The sequence below is a fragment of the Cherax quadricarinatus genome, chromosome 16 (genome assembly GCF_038502225.1).
Source record: "Cherax quadricarinatus isolate ZL_2023a chromosome 16, ASM3850222v1, whole genome shotgun sequence".
Classification (NCBI taxonomy): Eukaryota; Metazoa; Arthropoda; class Malacostraca; order Decapoda; family Parastacidae; genus Cherax; species Cherax quadricarinatus.
In genome coordinates this window covers 18477212-18499708 of record NC_091307.1, presented here as the reverse complement: position 1 = coordinate 18499708, position 22497 = coordinate 18477212, and the positions used below count along the sequence as shown (strand labels likewise).

Here is a 22497-nt window from a genome sequence, read left to right as displayed (position 1 = left end):
CCTAAAAGAAGGTACGTTGATCCAATCCCTTTACTTGGATCGAATCTGACTGATGCCCATTATCCCAGGTGCTGTATGACCCTTGATTATAATATAAATGGTCTGTTTCCTGTTTCTAAAGGATACTTGAATGAGCTGACGTTGTGCAGTGAAATATTTTACCCGTGTTAACACTATTTTCAGATTAAAGCAAAAAAAGGTTGTTAAAAATAACCAGTAGTTAGTTACACTCATGCCCTCTACAAGTGTTTTTGTGCAATACAGTAATATTAATATAAACAGCTTCTTGGAATCTTACATTTTCAAAACTGTGTAGTGACTTTACCAAATCTTATAGGAAGTGTGTAAAATGCTAGGAACTTAAGGGAAATAGTAATAATACTCAACCTCAAAGGATGAGTGAAACAAATTTTTAGATTGCTGTTCTGTATTTGAAAAATTTCAAGAGTAAAGTGGAATTCTTTTAAAGCGTTTTTTTTTTTCACCGAGATTTGCTGTATAGTCCTTGTGGCTTAGCGCTTCTTTTTGATTATAATAATAATTCACCGAGATTTCTTTACATTTATTATGTCTTCAGTATTTGCTGTATGTTTGCCCATGGCATGCTCTATTTATGTACTTAAACATTAATGGGTCACTTATTGCAGACATTGTATGATTCATTTTCCATATGCATAAAAATTATTCCAAGTATTCAGGGGCTCTGGTGGCCTGGTGGTTAACGCTCTCGCTTCACACGGCGAGGGCCTGGGTTCGATTCCCAGCCAGAGTAGAAACATTGGACGTGTTTCTTTCCACCTGTTGTCTATGTTCCCCATCAGTAAAATGGGTACCTGGGTGTTAGTCGACTGGTGTGGGTCGCATCCTGGGACACTGACCTAAGGAGGCCTGGTCACAGACCGGGCCGCGGGGGCGTTGACCCCCGGAACTCTCTCCAGGTAACTCTAGTGATGCTGCTGCCATTCACCTTCCAGAAGACATCACATGATACATGCTACACTTTTCTCTAGTTCTCCAAATTAAGCCTGAATGCCTTCCACATCCCCCCCCAGGCACTGTATAATCCTCCGGGTTTAGCGCTTCCCCCTTGATTGTAATAATAATAATAATACACTTTTCTCAATCTTGTAATCACAAGCAAGCTACTGCTACTGTTCTCATTCTGAACATGTCTACTCCAAGTTTATAGCTTAAAACTAATACAAGGGTGCTAAAAATAAGCTTTTATTCATGAAGACTCGCTGCATATTTGTTAAAATTATTTTTAAACACTCTTCTGATTAAGATACTAAATGTGCAATACCAGAGTACTATTCAACATTCTGCGTACCACAAGCTCAATCTAATACAGACAAGATGCCTAATATAAGAAGAGAGGTGGAGTGGCAGTAGTAGTCATAAAAGCTTGGGTGGGGGGTTTGCTAGTGGATGTGTAAATTTGATTGGTGTCTGGTAAAAATGGTCAGGCTTGATGAGCAATGTGGTACAGTGGACCCTCCCTTTTCGTTGGGCTCTGTTTTCGCCCATTTCCGTTATCACAAATTTTTTCCGTAAAATTATTGGCTCACTTTCTGTTGCTTTCCTCCATTCTCGTCGGTGGTATGGTACATGTCTAAGTGCTGCGCAGACACAAAGCCTCCCACACGCATTCTGAGGCAGTGTCGCATTGTTTCTCGGTGAGTGATCGTCATCCTGCGAGGCCATAGGAAACATTTTGTAATACGTAATTCATTGTTTTTTTGCACTCGTTTATTGTGTGTGACTGCTAAATAAGCCATTATGGGCCCAAAGAAAGCTGCTAGTCCCAGCCCATTGATAAAGAAGGTAAGAAACACGATAGAATTCAAGAAAAAACACACAGCAAAGTACCCAAGTGGAGGAAGGAGAGAGAGGGGAGAATGTGCCTTTAGTGATTCAGTGATTCTTCGATATGTAAGATACTAAACCAGCAGGAGTCAATAAAGGCTATTGCGCCAGCCAGTGATAAAGTATAGCATTAACAGTGGAGCAAGTAAGTTAAGTGAGAAAAAGGATGGCACAAAACTGACTCCTCCATTGTTTGAGGTCTATAGGGCACTGACAAACGTATGCCGCCCTGCCTATCTTCCACCACCCTAAACCAATGCCAGCATCTCCAAGGTACAGTAAGTGTAGATATTTCTTATTTATAAATTATGTACATTGTTTGTGTGAATAGTGTTGGTAGCTTCTGCTGCTGCTGCCTACCACTAATATGTACAGCTTCCCTCAGTGGCCCTTATAAACCCAACATCACTACTACTTACTCCTCACATATGTAATGACATTTTATTCATTCTAGAGTATACATCATGTTTCTTTGTTATTAATATTGTTTATTATGTCATATTGAATGAATTGTTATAGATAAATAAGCTGTGGAATATAGTTCTCTGTAAAATGTATTTTTTGTTTATACTTTTGGATATTGGCAGTTTGGAGGGATATGTTGTGTATCTTTATATGTGTATGCTTCTAAACTGTTGTATTCTGAGCACCTCTGCAAAAACAGTGATAATGTGCAAGTGTGGTGAAAGTGTTGAATGATGATGAAAGTATTTTCTTTCTTTTTTGGGTCACCCTGCCTCGGTGGGAGACGGCTGACTTGTTGAGAGAAAAAAACAAACTTTTGGATGTCTGAAACTGATTAACTGGATATACATTATTTCTTGTGGGGAAAATGGTTTCAGTTTTAGTCGATTTCACATTTCGCTGGAGAGACTGGCAGGAATTAAAGATGAAAAGGGATGGTCCACTGTAGTAATATTTATGAAATCACTGTTGGGGGCTTAATGGCATCAAGAACTGCAGATATATATAAACTATTTTGTATGATGGAGTTGGTTGCAATAATGGAATTCTAAAAAACTGTATTTCTGGAGTTCCTGATCATTTTGGTGCTGTTTCAATTCATGTGTCCAAGTGAGCTCCTATATACATATAATAAAGACATGAAGTGTTACACGTGTACTTTTTGAAAGCTTATCATGAACAAAATAATCAAATACTAAACCACTTGGTTTTCCACAAGTTATTTTTTTCAATCTATCCTATCAAATTTTCATGTACAATGGAAAAACAAGGCTTGTTGGTGAAACATCAATTATTTTCTTAAGGATCATTATCTGTTTCACAATAGTACAATACAGTACTATACAAGTTGATGTTATGAGCATAGTTACCATACTTTACAGGAAAGTAATAAATGCTTTATTATTCATAAAAGTTCAATGGTGCTTACTGCATGAAACTTCTTGGCATTACTCGGACTTAGCATGATCTTCCTTTGGTTTCTTTGCATCTAAAATCTTCTGGCACTCTGCATAAACGTTATTTAAATCAAAAGCAGCCTTTATGTTATCCTGTAAAAAAGAAGGCAAGTCTGAGTAACAGAGAATAAGCACTGTGCAAATATACAACAATGGTAGGATAATTAAGACATAGTAGTGCAAAAAGAAACTGAATGAATACCTAAGAAGGATTATAAAGGAGATTTATTGCTTCAGAGGTAAAGGACTGCAAGTTAGTACTGCTGCCATCCCTGACCTATAAGAGTAGGACAAACTTAAAATTCAGGTGGAAGACAGGATGTTAAAATGTGTACATTATAAACAGGTAGGAAGGAACAATCAATACTGATAGGAATGTGGGAGAAAAACATTGATGGTAAACTTGCAAAGACGCTTACAACACAAAATGGACAAGCAGCAATTAACTATGGAAGCTTGTGCTACCCAGGCCCAATATATATTACAGTAAAGTTGTGGTGGTCCTTGACCCCCAACAAAAAGCAAGACAGTATATCCCTACATATACACACACTAACCCACACACAGGAGAGAGAGGAGCTTATGATGACGTTTTGGTTCGACTTGGACCATTTACAAAGTCACACTAACACAAAGGAGAGGAGGGAGTACGTATATATAGGCCAGCAGACAGGGATGGGACAAGAGAGGAAGGAGGAAGAGAAGTAGTGGTAAAGGTAGCAGTAGTAGTAAAGGAGTTGGTCAAATACTAATAAAGAAGAGCACTGCAAGGGAGCTAGGGGCTGACAAAGGGTAGAAAAAGAACACAGAGGGTAAAAATAATAATGGACCAAATACCCAAGGCAGAAGAAAGAAAACCCAAAAGGGAAAAGGGTAAAAAAGAATCGGGTTAAGTCACGGGTGTTCTGAAGTTTGGAGCATTTTACAATGTAATGGGAAAGGAAGACATCTACAGAGACAAAGCCAGGACTAAGATTCATACAAGGAAAGTTGTGTATAAGGGAGGATTCAACCAGATGGCAACTGTGAAAGTTAGAAGTAGGGTAGACAGTTTTAGCTGAAGACCAGTCAATAGGATGACTGTGATCTCTGACATGACAGAAAAGAGCACTGTTGGTGTCGGCAAGACTAATACTACTTTTGTGCTCTCTGAGTCTGTCAGAAAGAGAAAGGCCAGTTTCCCCAAAGTACTGAAGAGGACAGGAGGAACAAGAAATAGAGTAGACACCAGGAGCACCTATAGAGGGAGGAGAGGTATGAACTAGATTAGTGCAAAGAGTGTTAGTCTGGCGAAAAGTAAGTTTGATGTCTAAGGAATGGAGAGATTTGAGATTAGAAAGACTGGAAATGCAGGGAAGGCAGAGGACAGGAGAGTTCTCAGTAAAGTGTTTGAGAGAGAAGAAAGTCCATTGAGCACATGAGAAGGCAGAGTCTATGAAATGGGAAGGGTAGCAAAGACGGGAAAATGAATTATGAAGAGTGGAAATTTCTGATTCAAGTAACTGAGGATCAAATGCGGAGAGCACGGAGAAACAGGGACATTAGAACAGTTTTCTTGACAGAGGATGCATAAGAAAAGTAGTGAATGTACATGCCACTGTGCATAGGCTTGCAGTACACAAAAAGCAAAACCTGTATCTGAACGATAGACATGAACATCAAGGAAAGAAAGCAAGGAATGAGATTCCCATTCAGCTTTAAACTTAATGAAAGGGCAAGATTATTAAGGGCATCAAGAAATGGTTGGAAGAGACTAGAGTCATGAGGCCAAAAAGCAAAGATGTCATCTACATAGCAGAGCCAGAGTGAAGGGCGCACATCAACAGTAGGAAGAAGAGCAGTCTCGAAGTATTCCATGTAAAGATTAACAAGAAGAGGAGATGGAGGAGAGCCCATAGCGACACCAAAGGCAAATATTATTCTCAAACCTTCGGTGTTGCTATGGGCTCTCTTCTATCTCCTGTTTCTTGCTAATCTTCACATGGAATACTTCGAAACTGCTGTTCTTCCTACTATTGATGTGCGCCCTTCACTCTGGCTCCGCTATTTAGACGACATTTTTGCTCCTTGGTGTTCATCATTAATACAGTATTATTTAACAACTTTATATGGTGGCTAACTAGATAGTGGTTGTTAATGTTTGAACAATGTTTAAACCCTTGTGTAGTGGTAAATGTACAAAACTGTACTTGAAAATGTAGAACGTTAAAAGAATTCACTGTTACATTACACTCCACATAAACATGGACACCGTATAAATTTCTCTAAAACAGAGTACAGGTCCGCCATCACAAATCCGGCAATCAGTTATTCGGTTCCTTCAGTTATTCGGCACTAATTTTGGCTAGCATAATTTCAAATTTCCAGGGTCGCCACACCAACCTGCTGGTACTGTTTGGTGGCGCTACTTGCTGCATAAGTCATTCCAATTTCTTTTTCTCCATTTATTGTTTTAACCTGCTTACTTTTAGCCCTGGCCATGGTTCCAATGAATAAAAGAAATGCTTCTCATTATGTAAAGCACCTACAGAGTACATTATCCATTAAAGATAAGGTGGCTTTGAAGCCACTGTCGGTTGCCATGAGCTCAGTCTCATGAAGCAGGAGAATATGCTTTATTATTACGCTAATATCAACACTACAGCTTATTTGCCTATCACAATTGATCTAATATGACGTAAGAAACAATATAAATAACATATTATTATTATTATTATAATCAAAAAGAAGCGCTAAGCCACAAGGACTATACAGCGCTGCAGGGCAGGAAGGAAGCGAGGGCATCAGGTGGCAAAAGGGAGATGGATGAGTAATAGGTTATGGATGACAGCGGGGTAGTGGATGGTGAAAGGGTAAAGGGCAGCAAGAGACTGAACTAGAAAGGGTTGAGGGGAGTGCGAAAAGTATCATCAGAGTTTGTGGAGTAAATCAGTCGTTGTCAAGAAGTCAATGAGAGAGTCAGGATTAAAGGAGGGTCCATCAGCAAGAAGGGAAGGTAAAGAGAGAGTAGTAGAACGAAGACGACGTTGGAGGTAAATTCTGCGTGCTCGTTGATAGAGAGGGCAGTCTAACAGAATGTGGCTAATTGATACTGGAACTTGACACTGCTCACAGAGAGGAACAGGGTGCCTCTCCATGAGATACCCATGAGTAAGACGAGTGTGGCCAATGCGAAGGCGGGAGAGAGTGGTCTCCCAACCTCGGCACTGATGACAAGAAGACGGCCAGTAACCTATGCTCGGTTTAATAGAATGAAGTTTGTTACCGAGCAGAGTTGACCAACGTTGCTGCCAACGGGTGCGAAGGTGGGTAGCTATTGCAGCAAAATAGTCCAGAAATGGAACACCTCGATAGGAAATTGGTAGGTCATGTACTGCTGACCGCGCAGCAGTGTCTGCCTGTTCATTGCCCTGTACGTCGACATGACCAGGGACCCAACAAGAAACAACATCTTTATGTTTGGTAGAGATACGGCGTAGCCAAAGTTGGATACGGAGAACTAGGGAATGAGATGTATCAAATTTTTGTATAGCCTGTAGAGCACTAAGGGAGTCTGAGACTACTACAAATGATGACACAGGCATAGATGCGATATGAATAAGTGCTGCAAGAATGGCATACAGTTCAGCAGTAAAAATGTTAGCTGAAGATAGTAAATGCCCCCGCACGACGCTGTCCGGAAACACTGCTGCGAATCCGACGCCGTCTGAAGACTTAGAGCCATCTGTGTACACAGCGGTGGCATGAGAATGGGAGAGGAAGTGATCAAGAAAAAGAGAGCGGGAAGCCACCGTAGGCAGTTGAGCTTTCGAGCAAGGGAGTGAGAAAGAACAGACCCGAACAGCTGGAACTTCCCAGGGGGGTAGGGAAAAGTGAGATGCTACATGAACATATAAAGGTGGTAACTGAAGGGAAGACAAGAGTGAATGTAGGCGAAGAGAAAAGGGACGGAGCAAACAGGGGCGGCGAACGAATAAAGAATGTCTACTAATATCGGTGACCATTCTATAAATGGAAGGATTGTGTAGATCATGAGAGCGTACATAGTAGCGAAGGCAATGGGCATCACGGCGATCAGACAAGGATGGAACATTCGCTTCTGTATAGAGGCTCTCAACAGGGGAAGAGCGAAAAGCGCCAAGGCACAAACGTAATCCTTGGTGATGGATAGAGTTAAGGCTAGAGAGAGTAGCAGGAGAGGCCGCGGAATAAATCTGGTCACCATAATCGAGTTTCGATAAAACGAGGGCTGAATGTAGGCGAAGCAGAGTTCGACGATCAGCTCCCCAGGAAAGATGAGCAAGGGTTTTAAGAAGGTTTAGCCGGCTGTGACAAGTTGCCTTCAGAGAGGTAATGTGAGGTTTCCAGGATAACCTACAGTCAAAGAGAAGGCCTAGAAACCTGACTGTATCACGTTCGGGGATACGGGAGCCATAGAGATACAAAGGATGATCGGAGATAACAGAGCGTCTAGTGAAAGTAATTTGGTGAGTTTTGGTACTTGAAAATTTAAACCCATGTGTGGTGGCCCAAGTGGAAACACGGTCGACCACATGCTGGAGAGAAACTGCAATAAGATGACAGTCAGCGCCTGCACAAGCAATAGCGAAGTCATCAACATAGAGTGATGACCAAATATTGGGTGGAAGAACAGAGGCCAAATCATTTATTTATTTATTTATTTATTTCCAATTTGAGCACACATACAGAGGTACAAAAAAATACAGATAAGAGCAGCATGCCAAAGCCACTTATACTATGCATAGCATTACGGGCTGGCTTAAAATTAACTTAAGATTAACTAAGCAATGATGAAATCAGTGATAAAACATTAATGTAAACAGATTACTATAAAGCACAAGTGAGTATTACAAAGACAGGTCATATGGTTGCATTCAGTCATATGAAGGATTCTGTTAGGTAGTGTATTTAAAAAATAATAAAGTTAGATTCGGTTTTAGGTTTAACATTTATGTGATACAATTGTGAGAAACATTTAAGATATACAATTTATAAGGTTCAGTTATTCAGTATTTATTTGGTTTTGGGTGAGTAAGTGATCTTTGAGAAGAGACTTGAATTTATAAACAGGTAGTGTTTCTTTTATATTTACAGGTAATGAATTCCAGATTTTAGGGCCTTTTATGTGCATTGAGTTTTTGCATAGTGTGAGATGGACACGAGGAACATCAAAGAGTGATCTGTGCCTTGTGTTATGGTCATGTGTTCTGTTGAGGTTGGCAAGGAGATGTTTGAGGGGAGGGTTAATATCAGAGTTAAGTGTTCTATGTATGTAATAGGTGCAGTAATAAGTATGGATGTTTTGTATGGTGAGTAGGTTTAGTGTATTGAATATTGGTGGAGTGTGCTGCCTGTAGTGAGAATTTGTTATCATTCTAACTGCAGCCTTTTGTTGGGTAATTAGTGGTCTGAGATGGTTAATTGTTGTTGAGCCCCATGCACAAATTCCATAGGTGAGATAGGGGTAAATAAGAGAGTGATATAAGAAGAAACAGTGTTGTGCTTAGAACACATCCCTGAGGGACACCTTCAGCTTGGACGAAGTCCGGGGAAAGAACATTATTGACTCGAACACGGAACTGTCTGTCAGTTAAAAAGTTCTTAAGGAAGGATGGTAGATTGCCTCGGAGGCCTAAGGAATGGGCCTGGTCCAAAATATTATACCTCCAAGTTGTGTCATATGCCTTCTCAAGGTCAAAAAATATGGCAATAACTGAGTGATTATTCGCAAAGGCATTACGAACATACGTATCCAAGCGTAGTAAGGGGTCTATGGTAGAATGACCCTTACGAAAGCCATATTAACTAGCGAAGAGACTGTTGTGTGTCTCTAAATACGTACCACATTAAACGTCGATTTACGAGACGTTCCATCACTTTGCAAACTGCACTAGTAAGAGCGATGGGGCGATAGTGGGAGGCATCATGTCCTGTAGTACCCGGTTTGCGGAAAGGGAGAACAATGGCAGATTTCCACAGCTGGGGAAGAACTCCTTGTGCCCAAATAAGATTGAAGAGGTGTAAGAGGACTACAAGGGCTGACCGATGTAAATGTTGAAACATACGAATATGAATGTCGTCAGGCCCAGCTGCCGATGATCAGCAAGCTGAGAGCGTTGCCTCCAGTTCTTGAAGTGTAAAAGGCACATTATACTGTTCTTCTCTGAGAGAAGAAAAGTCCAAGGGTACTAACTCTCTGGCAGACTTTGAGGAAAGAAACGAGGGGCATAGATGGAGCCCTCGGGAAATACGGACCAGATGTGTGCCAAGTTCAATGGCAACGTCGAGAGGGTTTGCTACATCAACACCAGCGACCCGTAGAACAGGAGCCAGGTCAGGAGAGTATTTACCACTCAATTTCCTCACTTTTTTCCAGACTGCACTCATAGACGAAGCAGAGGTGATGGTGGAAACATAGTCTCGCCAACAAATGCGTTTAGCTTCACGGATGACACGGCGAGCGATCGCACGCTTCTGCTTAAAATCAAGAAGTCTCTCAGCAGTTCTATTGTACCGGTACCTGCCCCATGCAGCACGTTTCAAACGTACTGCATGAGCACAAGCAGGAGACCACCAAGGCACGCACTTCTGAGAATGCCTGCCTGAGGTTTGGGGTATAGAATGAGAAGCTGCGGTATAAACTGACATCGAGAAGATGTGTAGGAGCTCATCAATGGAGGATGAAGAAGGAACCTCACTAAAAGCAGTGAGGTGTGAGTAAAGATCCCAATTTGCCCGATCAAATTGTCAGCGAGGGCTACGGAAAGGTGGTGAATAGGAAGGAGAAGTAAGAATGATCGGAAAATGATCGCTGTCATGTAAGTCTGGTAGAACAGACCAGGTGAAGTCTAGTGCAGTGGAGGAAGAGCAGACTGATAGATCGATGCAAGAGAGAGTATGAGTACGAGGATCAAAATGGGTGGGAGTACCTGTATTTAAAACATGGAGGGGGTGAGAGGCGAGAAAAGCCTCCAACTTGATGCCACGTGAGTCACAATGAGACCCCCCCAGAGGAAATGGTGGGCATTAAAATCACCAAGTAACAGAAGTGGTGGTGGTAAGGATGAAACAAGAAAGGCAAAGTCTGGGATAGAAAATGCTCGAGAAGGAGAGAGATACATGTATAAAGAACATATTGTAAACCACTTATGCAAGTGGATACGGGCTGCAGTGTAATGCAGCGAGGTATGGACAAATAGTTGACAGTACAGAATATCACTGCGTAGAAGAAGGGCACTTTCATTAAAGGTCCCATCGGAGAAAGGATCCGAAGAATACAATAAATTATAGCCTGAGATAGGTTGGAAAACAGCCGAGTGTAATTTTGGTTCTTGTAAGCAAGCACCAACAGGGGAAAACCTGGAAAGCAACATCTGAAGCTCACCCCGATTACCCCTGAGGCACCGGATATTCCACTGTAAATAGGCCATGATTGGCGATGAAGAAAATATCAGGAATCTGTAGGTAAAGGCACCTACGGACTAGAGGGGCTAGAAAAGTCAATGTGTGGTGGCATTGGAAGACGTTCAAGGAGCGAAGGAACGGAGCGTTGCGAAGAATGGGGTTGTGAAGATGGAGGAGAGGGAAAAGAAGGAACAGGAAGTGAATCAGTGTCCATTGAAGGTTTAGTCTCTGCAATATATTCTGAAATGGCTTCAAGTGTTTCTGAATTCAAAGATGTATGGGAGACCATATTGGAGATAGAAGGAGGAGGGTGAGTAAAGATTGGGACAGTAATGGACTGTACCAAAGTAGAGGGGGAGGGAAGAGTGTAAGGGACTGGAGATGAAGTGTGGGGGGGGGGGACAGAAGAGGCAGAAACCTGGGAGGTGGCAGAAGAGGGAGAAACTTGGGAGGGGACGGGGGTGGAAGGCATAGTACGAGGAGGAGGGTGAGTCTCCACACTTGTAATAGAGCCAGAGAGAGGGGAAGAACTAGGTACAGAGACTGGAAAGGTAAAGTGTGGAGGTGGAAGAAGGGAAGGAAGGGGCAAAGAAGATTTGAGCAATGTGGATTTTTTGGACTTCTGAGTAGAGGGGCGATTGGTATTAGGTGTCGTACGAGGTCTTGTCGATACTGGGGCTTGTGAGGAAGGACATGAAGATGTGAGAACAGACTGAGTTGTAGTCGGGACGTCAGAGCCAAGGACAGCAAAAGGATTAGATGCCGTAGTGGCTATGGGAGGGGTAACAACAGAGGAGGCTGCAGAAGATGGGACCCCAGAAGTGGGGGATGTTTGGAAACATGAGAATAAGAAACACGGGGTAGTCTCCCTTGGAGGCGGAGATGAGTAACTGCCATAGCATAAGGGAGACCTTCTGCCTCTTTGAGGCAACGGATTTCACGTTCATTTAAGTAGACCTGGCAACGGCGGGAGTACGAAGGGTGAGCTTCATTACAATTAAGGCAAGATGGAGGTTGACTGCAAGATGTATTAGAATGGTCGTCGGCACCACAGACTGGGCATTCGGCCATAGATCTGCAATATTTCGCTGGGTGACCAAAACGCCAGCAATTTCTACATTGTTGCGGTGTAGGTATCACCTTTCGAACTTGTAACCGATGTCCCGCGACATATACAGAGGACGGGAGTTCTCGGCTGTCAAAAGTTAAACGAGCCACATTGCAAGGGTAACGTCTCCGCCCCCGGGCAGGAAGGACATAAGTGTCTACTTTGAGGATTGGGAGATCCTGGAGTTCCAGCTGTTCAAAAATGTCATTGCCACATGACTGGAAATTCTGTTGGACTATGGTATGGGGCAGAATGACAGTACCACTACAAGAATTGAGAGAAAGATGTTTTTCAATAGTGACAGGAGTAGTATCGATATTCGAAAGAGAGAAAGATCATGAGCTTGGGCAGCATTCTGGACAGTGACGATGCGCATACCGCTCTTGAGAGCATGAAATGAAATATCTCTATCAACATGACGAAGGAGCGCTTTGCCAATACTATGGTCAGAAAGGTAGGCAGAAGAAGAAGTCGGTCTTAAAGTAAAGAATTTAGTCCATTGTGTGGTCCGAAACTGAGCGTGGAGAGGGAGTGCTTGACGTGTCGGTCTTTTCCGAGTAGAATGGGAAGGTAACGAAGGAGCATCATCAGGAGATTGACGTTGGCGTTTAGGAGTAGGACCGGAGTTGGTCCGGCGTGAAATGGGCGGGCGATTCGAAAATTGCCGTACCATAGAGGGAGAAGCCGGAAGCATAGTCAAAGGAGAGCGGAGTTCAGACAAATCGAAGGAGTCAGTTGAAGCCCCGGTACCTGAAGCGGGTGAGGAAACAGCACCAGCAAGAGGTACAGGGGCATCAGGAGTGTCCGAAGAGTGGTCTAAACACAAGGCAGGGTCAGAATGGGGTGCTGTATCAAGAAGGGGCCCGGGGGTAGTGGGTTCATGGACTAGGGCTGCCATGGTTAGGTTACTCCTTCGCTTTTTGTTTTTAAGAAAAAAAAAGAAAGAAGAAAAGAAAATAAAAATAAAAAAAAGAATAAAAAAAGGGGGGAGCGGGGAGGAATAGTTCCCAGGAGGAATGAAAGGGCCGGAAATCTCCCTCCGCGCCCAAGAGGATCTCAACACCGCTAGTAGCGCAGATGCAGCATGGAACCCGTGCCATACCCTACCCTTCATGCCAGTAAACCAGCAATCCGGGATAGCAACCTCACATCTGCCGAGCTACCTTGGTGGACAAAAGAGAGGGCGGCCGGATATCCGCCACAAAGCATACCTCCTTCGGCCACCACCCCCGGAATCCGAAAGGTAGCTTCCAGAGATACACCCGTCGCCCGAAAGACACCCAAAGCTACTCCGGGATACCGGAGAGGGATCGGGACATCCCCAGGCAATCCAGATTCCATGGCAAACTACGCCACCGCCAAGAACCTCAACGGAATGGGATGGACCCCGGTGTCCTTTCCCCTACCTAGGAACTAGCGCGCCTGTGGGAGAAATCCCAAAGGCCAAAAAGAGGAAGGGCAAAAGGGAGGGGTGAGGAGGAGGAATGGAAAAAGGGGAGGATGGGATAGGGGAGGGGAGAATGGGGGGTAATTAGGTTCGGTCTGAGGAAGAAGACCGACAGGGCTAATTCCTCAGACCAAGAGCCTCTTCACCACGCCAAGGAGCCCCCCTTGAAGAGGTATAAATAACATAAAACATGTTAAATACTCCAGAATGAATAATATTTGGCATAACACCGAGCAGTTCGACAGAGTTATGAAGAGGATATGGTAAACAAATACCATTCTCCTATCCTTGTCTTGGTGGCTTATATTAGAGAAAACGGAGTATAGCACAGGGCTGTGATATACACTCGTACTCCACCATAAACATGAAACAAAAAAAGTTATTTTCTCTATATAGATTATCACACAGAGCAGCATATGTGTAGAGAACCTAGGATAACCCCAAAAAAGTCAACGTGGCTTATTTTTAGTACCTGGCTTGGGTTAGCCATATATGATTTTTGGTAAATATTCGATTCCCAGCCAGGGTAGAAACATTAGGCGTGTTTCTTTACACCTGTTGTCTATGTTTACCCATCAGTAAATGGGTACCTGGGTGTTAGCCGACTAGTGTGGATGTTATCCTGGGACACTGACCTAATTTTCTTGAAATACTCAGCATAACAAGTGGCTTTCTATAAAGTAGTACACCTACCATCCGACTTACGACCGAGTTCGGTTCCGAGAAACCGGTCGTAAGTTGAAATGGTCGTAAGTCGAACGTCGAACTTTACTACTGAATATCAACATCACATTTTTGTAATGACTATATTTTATTGTTTTATTTTGGTATTTCATGTTTTACTTTACTTTTTATGCTGTTAGTACTGTATTTTATACCATAAGGTTTAGAATAAACACTGTGTACAACACAAATAGTTGTTTATTTCCCAGAAATTTGGCATAAAAAACACGGTCGTAAGTCGAGTGGTCGTAAGTCGAGTGGTCGTAAGTCAAGCAGGTCGTAAGTCAGATGGTAGGTGTATGTCACTGATGTCAGCTAGGCCTGTATGCCATGTACATGTACGTGTAGTAAATAAAGATATTATTATTATTATATTATTATTTTCTCAGTTGTTTGTTGGGTTATCTTATTCAAACTTGGGCAATGTATGATGGAAAGATACTTCTTCACGTACACCAAAAATGAAAGAAATCAGACCACAAATAGCGGAGTTCACTTCTCAGCCATTAGCGGCCGTTTAGCGGTATATTTTTGTATGGTTGTTATGGTTATATTCTCATTTTTTCGGTCTCATTTGATAGAATGAAAGATATATTACAGAAATAGATATGATTTTGATTGCTTTCATGACGAAAATTACCTTGAAATTGCGCTCACAGTAGCGAAAATGTTCTATTCTTTAGCGAAGCTCAAGAGTAAACAAATGACGTCACCGTCCAATACCTGTCCGCCTGCCAGTCCAAATTCCAGTACGGAGTCAAGAATGGATTGATATTATTTATACAATTATTAAAATAATGCAGTAGTCTGCATAACAGTAAATCTTCTATTTTTTTTTTTGTGAATAAAAATTCCAAATGGTAAGCAAGAGTAATATAAGAGGGGCCTGTAGCCGTGACTAATGAACAGAGAAAATGTTATTTTAGTGCCAGGAATGTCTGCATTGTTTATTCTGGACCCTATTTTGAAATTGGCATCTGTTGAAATTTGTGTGAAATCGGCCAAATTGCCAATTTCTGACCACTTTATTGGGTAGTTGAAATAAGTGAATGGGCGGTTTCTTGTATTCAGTTGACAGACTAGAAGTAAGTAAGTTTATTCAGGTATACACAAATACAGTTACATAGATTATCATACATAGTAGTGTATGTATAGAGAACCTAGGATAACCCAGAAAAGTCAAAGTGACTTGTTTCCAGTACCTGGCTTGGGCTTGCCATATATGATTTTTGGTAAATATTTTTTTTTCTCGGTTGTTTGTTGGACTATCTCACTGAAACTTGGGCAATGTATGATGGAAAGATGCTTCTTAACGTACAACAAAAATAAAAAAGACGGACGATAAATAAGGGAGTTCACTTCTCAGCCATTAGCCGCCTCTTTGCAGTATATTTTCGTGTGGTTTTTATGGTTGTATTCTCATTTTTTGGACTCATTTGATAGAATGGAAGATATATTACAGAAATAGACATGATTTTGATTGCTTTCATAATGAAAAGTACCTTGAAATTGAGCTCAAAGTAGCGGAAATGTTCAATTTTTGCCGATGTTCAATGAAGTGTGCAAGTCAAGTTGGTTAATTTTATTAAGTGTATTCTAACCTAACCACTCTGTAATTCGGCAAACTCAGTAATCCGGCACACTACAGGTCCCAATGATGCCGGATTTGTGATGGAGGACCTGTATATGGCAAAGTTGCTACAAGTACCATACATGTAATGTCAAAATCAGAGGGACGTGATAAACTAAATTGAATATCAGATTGAAGGGAGCATGGAGAGGGTGGGCATGCGAGCAGATGTGTCCATGATGGGCGAGGTCAACCAAAGAAGAGGGGAAAAAAAAAAGTTGGGTGATGTGCTGAAGTATCAGTAGATGTAGAGAGGATGGAGAGGTGTAGGTGATGAAGAGGGTGTATAAATTTGGAGTGACAGACAAGCAGAAGATGGGGGAAAGGAGAGGTCAAAGAGGCTTGAGCACTCATTCAGTAAGCTTGTGTGTGTTAGTTAGGCATGAATGGGGCCAGGTGATTTTGATGGAGGTGTTGTTTAGAATGTAAGCAAGGTGGCTTTTATGAAGGGATTCAGGGAAACTGTTCATCTGGACTTAAGGTAGAAAAGACTGCCTGCACTCTTAAGGAGGGGTGGGAATGTTGCAGTTAAGAGGGTAATCTGAAATGTGATGTTGGCACACTTTTGGAGAGAGTGACTGAATGATAATATGTTTCCTTCTTTGTGTTATCCTGCTTTGGTAAGAGACAGCAGACATGAAAAGAAAACTTATAATTAGGTAGCAAATGTTTATAAATAAAAAACTTTATATAAACACTCCTCAAGGGGTGGGGGTTCTAGGTCTAGGGAATTGAATCTGTGCTCCAGTTCCCTGAACTAAGCCTGAAGACCTTCCATCTCTCCCCCCCCACATGCACTGTATAATCCTACAGGTTTAGCGCTCCCCCATAAATATAATAATAATAATAATTTATGTAAACAGTTGAGCAGTGACAAAATGTGAAAAATGCTAAGTAAAGAATGCTGTTAAGATTTTTGATAAAGCTGAAATATAAAAATTAATAAATGTTTGCTTTTATTGATTCATTAAACAAATAAAATTTATAGTAGTGATGAAATATTATTTAACTTGGCAATGTAAACATAATCCAATAGAATTCTTGTCTTTTTTTGAGCAAAATGATAAGTAACTGCTGAAAAATTCTGGCTTGCTCTGAATATTCTGCAATAATTCCTTTTTAACTTACAAAAAGGGCTAAGCTTTGCAATTTTTCTTGACCTTGAAAATTCCTGGAGTAACTTTAAATTTTTTTCAAAAGTATTCTAACAAACCATGTACATACAATGTATATACGGGCTCAGCTAGACTCCTGCAGATACATTTTCAGTTTGGGGTAGTAAATCCAAATAAAATGCAGATTACTTCACCTTAGCTACTCGGAAATTCAGCCGATACTGTGTCCCATACCTATGCTTGTAATGGTTTTATAAAAAAAAATATTTACAATTAAATAAATGACTCTCTACTTGCTTTTCCAAGCAGAGAAATCAAAGAGCTAATGCAACCCACAGGACTGCAACACCCTCACCTTATTTTCAGTGTAAGAGGCACTACTCTTCTCAGCTTCTCTAACTGAAGCCTTCATATTTATATTTCTTGTTTGGGAAATCATGCCATTAGAAACCAAAAAATACAAAATTCATGTTAAATTGCACTAACCTCTGTGAAATAAAATTTCTGAAACTTTGCCTGTGCATTTAAACTAGGTCGCCTTTCAACCTCCTTGCCTTCTTTGAAGAAAGATATTGTAGGAAGTTGGAGAGAGAAGGTGCTATCATTTATATGATAGTGTTTTGCTGCTTCTGGGTAACGTCCAACATCAATTTTGCCAAACTTGAGGTTATCTAGGGTGTATCTGTGGAAACAGAATATTTTTTATTTTCTTTAAAAAATTCACTTTTATCTTCCTTATGAATCATTCTTTGTCAAAAATATACATGAAAAACTGGCTGAAGGTTGCTCAGTACTCCTGTTACTTATTCAAAATTTACATAAAATCTACAATTCCCCTAAGGCAAAAAAAATAAACAGCCACTGGTTGTAGAGGGATAAATTCCAAATAGCATAATGTTAAACAAAAATAATGTCTCACTCAGCAGAAAGTTTGGCAAAAATGGGAGCCAAACTAGAACAGGCAGGACTCCATGCAGTGAAAAAGGTGATGTACCAGAGACAATGTTTGTCTCGTGCCAGCTCCTCATCTAGTTCCTTGCCTTGGAAGTATATCACTTTTTCTGGACCTTGGTATACCGGCTCTCCAACCACCAGGAAATGAACTGAAATAAATCAGAAGATAAGCTAAGTTTTATTTTGAAAAATCTACAAATGATTTTTATCTCTTCTCACTTAATGACTGAGTTCTGTTCCCAAGACCATGTAGGTAAATGAATTCGTTGCTAAGCAAGGAGCATACTATAATGGTAGTGGGTTTGTGTCAACCATCTTTGATATTGTTTTAATGTCCCCTTTGCACCATTTATAACATTTTAGTGTACAGTGGACCCTCAGTTATCGGCCATAATCTGTTCCAGAAGGTCGGCCTAAATCCAAAAAGGCCGAAAACCGAAATAATATTTCCCATAAAAAATAATGTAAATCCAATTAATCTGTTTCAGACACCCAAAAATATTAACAAAATATTACATTTTTTAAAGAATGACTTTAGTTTTACACACAGAAAACAATGAGAAATAAATATAAAGCACAAATTTAATGATAAATGAACATTACATACCTTTATTGAAGACTCTCCCCTCAAGGAAGGTTCCTTGATGTTGGTGAGGGGCTCTTGATTTAGGAAATTGGATCTGTGCTCCAGTTCCCCGAATTAAGCCTGAATGCCTTCCACATCCCCCCCCCTCCCCCAGGCGCTGTATAATCCTCTGGGTTTAGCGCTTCCCCTTGATTATAATAATAATATTGAAGACTCTTGTTGGTGTATTGAAGAAGGCAGGAGGAGAAAGGGAGATGGGAATCCCTAACTCCCTCTCCCCTCTGTGTAGTATAGCCTCCCTGGGCTACACTACACAGCCACATTATTACCACGTTCACTGAGTTTAATCATTTCTAACAACTACCTTTAGATGCCACCATAAACAAAGGGAGAAGTAATGAATAATTCTTGCCGAGAATTGTAAACTAACGCATATGAAGGGCAGTTACTGGGCGAGACGCCAGATTCACAGTTTTCTCTAATGCTGAATCAGAGAAAACGTAATGTTCACTCTCCACCCGATTCTCCACTTGATAGCATATAAACATTGCATGTTTATATGTTATGTAATGTGTTTCTTATATAATTTTGAAGAAAATATCATAGATGGATTAATGAAAATGTCTATATTAACCTAAAATATGACAATGTGCCCAAGAGTGATTATTATTAAACATACATCACATATAAACACTGCGTGTTTTTATATACTGTGGACCCTCGGTTATCGGCCGTTCCTGTTATCGGCCAACTCTGTGATTGGCCAGTTTTTCGGCTTCTGGTGATCGGCTGTTATTTTGGTGATTGGCCGTTTGGAATGCGTTCGTCCGCCAGCTGGGGTCGCTTGCGCGTCAGTTTGGCTGTTTCTCTCGGTGTGTGAGGAAGCTTCTGCTCCTTCACCCAAACATTCTGCTTGTTTTTCATGTTGTTTTGTCAGTGCAACTGCAAAAAAGTAACCATGGCTCCAAAGAAAGTTCCTAGTAAAGTTCCTGTGGTAAAGAAAGTGAGAAACACCATGGAATTTAAGTGTGAAGTGACTGAAAAATATGAGAGTGGTATGCGGGTGTTGGAACTTGCCAGGATATATACGGGAAAAACAAATCAATAATTACATCCATCCTGGCAAAGAAAGAACAAATCAAGGATGCTAATGTTGCAAAAGGAGTAACTTTTCTAATGAAACAAAGGTCACCAATAATGGAAGAGATGGAAAAGTTGTTATTGTGGATTAAGGAAAAAGAATTGTGTTATAGAATCTATTATTTCTGAGAATGCAAGACAGTTACACGAGGATCTTCTAAAGAAAACTCCCGGAACAAGTGCTGCTGATAGTGAATTTAGGGCCAGCAAAGGCTGGTTTGAGAGATTTAAGAAGCGTAGTGGAATACACAGTGTTGTAAGGCATGGCGAGGCTGCAAGTTCTGACAAATGTGTGGCTGAAAAGTATGTGCAGGAATTCCAGGGGTACATAAAGACTGAAGGATTCAAACCCCCAAGAAGTGTTCAATTGTGACGAAACAGGCCTGTTTTGGAAGAAAATGCCAAGCAGGACCTACATCACGCAGGAGGAAAAGGCACTGCCAGGACACAAGCCTATGAAAGACAGGCTTACTCTTTTGTTGTGTGGTAATGCTAGTGGGGATTTCAAAGTGAAGCCTTTAATGGTGTATCAGTCAGAAAATTCAAGTGTGTTCAAGAAAAGCAATGTTGCCAAGAATAGATTGTGTGATGTGGAAAGCTAATCATAAGGCATGGGTCACAAGGCAAATTTTCAGAGAATGGGTTAATGATGTGATTGGCCCAAGTGTGAATACCTCCTGGAAAAGAAATTGCCACTCAAGTGCCTCTTGGTACTGGACGATGCTCCTGCACATCCTCCAGATTTGGAAGACCAAGTGTTTAGGGACTTCAGTTTTATAAAAGTGAAGTTCTTGCCTCCTAACACCACTCCTCTTCTCCAGCCCATGGACCAGCAGGTCATTTCTAACTTCAAAAAACTCTACACAAAAGCAGTGTTTCAAGTGCTTTGAAGTGACCTCGGACACTTAGTTGACCCTAAGAGAGTTCTGGAGGAATCACTTCACTATCTTCCACTGCATAAGCCTTATAGGTAAGGCTTGGGAGGGAGTGACTTCCAGGACTTTGAACTCTGCTTGGAGGAAATTGTGGCCAGGTTGTGTCCAAGAGAGGGATTTTGAAGTGTTTGAGGCTGACCCTGATGACCTTGTGGACTCTTGTGGCACTGGGGAAGTCCCTGGGGTTGGAAGTGAGTGGCGAGGATGTGGAAGAGTTGGTGGAGGACCACAGGGAAGAGCTAACCACTGAAGAGCTGCAAGAGCTTCAACTCAAACAGCAACAGACTGCAGCTGAGGAACTTGCTTCAGAGGAGGAGGAAGAGGGAGTGAAGGAGGTGCCTTCTTCATTGATTAAGGACATTTGTGCAAAGTGGAATGATGTGCAAAGTTTTGTCAAGTACCATCACCCTGACCAAGCTGAAACAAGCCATATCTGCAACATGTTCAGTGACAAAACCCTGTCCCACTTCAGGGAAATCTTAAAGGGACACCAGAAACAGAGCACTCTTGAAAGTTATTTTGTGTGACAGGGGTCCAGTGACTCTCAAGCTGGTCCTAGTACCAGTAAAAGACAAAGAAGGTAAGTAACTCCAGAGGGCTTTGCTACCTGAAGTCTTTATGGAGGGGGATTCCCCTTCCAAACACTTTCCTCCTCCCTATCTTCCAGAAGCCAGCATTAGTCTTCAATAAAGGTATGTAATAATTATATAATTGTTTAAATTTTTTTTTTTTTTTTTTGTGAATATTTTTGTCTGGAATGGATTAATTGTATTTCCATTAATTCTTATGGGCAATATTTCAGTTTTCGGCCATTGCGGTCTTAGGCCGACCTTCTGAAACAGATTACGGCTGACAACCGAGAGTCCACTGTACTACGTAATGTGTTTCTTATATAATTTTGAAGAAAATATCATAGATGGATTAATGAAAATGTCTATATCAACCTAAAATAAGACATTTAATGTGCTCAGGAGTGATTTATTATGCGTCCAATACAGTCGATCTCCAAAATAACGGCTCATAACCGGGATAGAATTTTGGCCAAAAAAGCAGGCGAAAACCGAATTGGCCGATATCTGGAACAGCCGATAACCAAGGGTCCAATGTATTTTTAATGTTTATACATTAGTGTACTGTATATTGTAATAAACAGAATAGAGGAAATCAGCTCTAATATACATTATTTAGGTATGCATACTGGTCAGAGAGCACGTGCTAAAGCCAAGTCGTCAGTAAATGAGTACGTCACTAAGTGAGGAGAGGCTGTACTAATAAGAATTTGTACAATTTCTGTGGGCATAGATGTGAGAGTGCATATGTAGTACATCACAGCAAGTAGATTTAACATAGGATAATACAATAAAGTCAAACAATTAGTTGAAGCATAGCTGTGAGCTGACAAGTGGTGAAAAAAGACATGTATCATTAAAGGAGACCTTTTATTGATAAGACATTTCACTACATAAGGCTTTATAAAGCACTTTTGTAGATGAAGCATCATAATGAAAGGTCTCCTTTTGTTGTATGCATCCTTTTCTATCCAAGTCAAACAAGGTCATCTGTTTCTGCAATACAGTACTATATATTCATGGAAAGCACTAAGCCTATGTGAGTCAAGGGTCACTTCACACTACATGGTAAAGCCTATGTGAGTCAAGGGTCACTTCACACTACATGGTAAAGGTGAAGGGAAAAGTAGAGTTGAAGCAGCAATGTGATGAGGGAAAAGACAACAGCAAGAAAGCCATATATCTCTAAGGTCAGAAAACATGTGAATTTACTATTATGTTATGCCCAACTTCTAAAGGTAATTCACATGCAATATACATTCATCATATGCAATCAATACTGTCTGCAAAACGTATTAAAGATTTTTCTCATATAAAATTAAAGTTTATTTGACCTGACTGAACTTAATACAGCTGCCATGGGCCTGAAAAGCATCTAGAGGATGAAACAAGGAATTCTTTTACTGTAAAGTATACTTCACAATTTGTGAGAAAGTTTTATAATACAATACGGTACTTAAATTTGCAAAATGATTGCACACAGTAAGCCCTTGATTTAAATGATTAATGGGGGGAGCAGGAAGCCAAAAATGACAATTGAGGTTGATGGAGATTAAATTGTTTTGCCATGATCATAAC

At 41.0% G+C, this 22497-nt stretch overlaps 1 protein-coding gene across 2 annotated transcripts in view; it reads right to left on the bottom strand.

The window, feature by feature from the left end:
- Nucleotides 1-409: 409 nt before the first annotated feature.
- The window catches only part of LOC128688931 (thioredoxin-related transmembrane protein 2 homolog), a 39148-nt gene continuing 17060 nt past the window's right edge, over nucleotides 410-22497 (bottom strand). Inside the window, exons 3-6 of one of the 2 annotated variants that reach the window (XM_070085447.1) lie at nucleotides 17655-17838; nucleotides 17222-17417; nucleotides 3260-3380; nucleotides 410-1692 (exon numbers count right to left, since the gene is read on the bottom strand). In XM_070085447.1, coding sequence (XP_069941548.1) covers nucleotides 3279-3380; nucleotides 17222-17417; nucleotides 17655-17838 — 482 coding nt within the window. In that variant the 3' untranslated portion in view covers nucleotides 410-1692; nucleotides 3260-3278. Of the gene's footprint in view, nucleotides 3381-17221; nucleotides 17418-17654; nucleotides 17839-22497 lie in introns of both variants that reach the window. The other variant, XM_070085445.1, reaches the window with a different exon arrangement.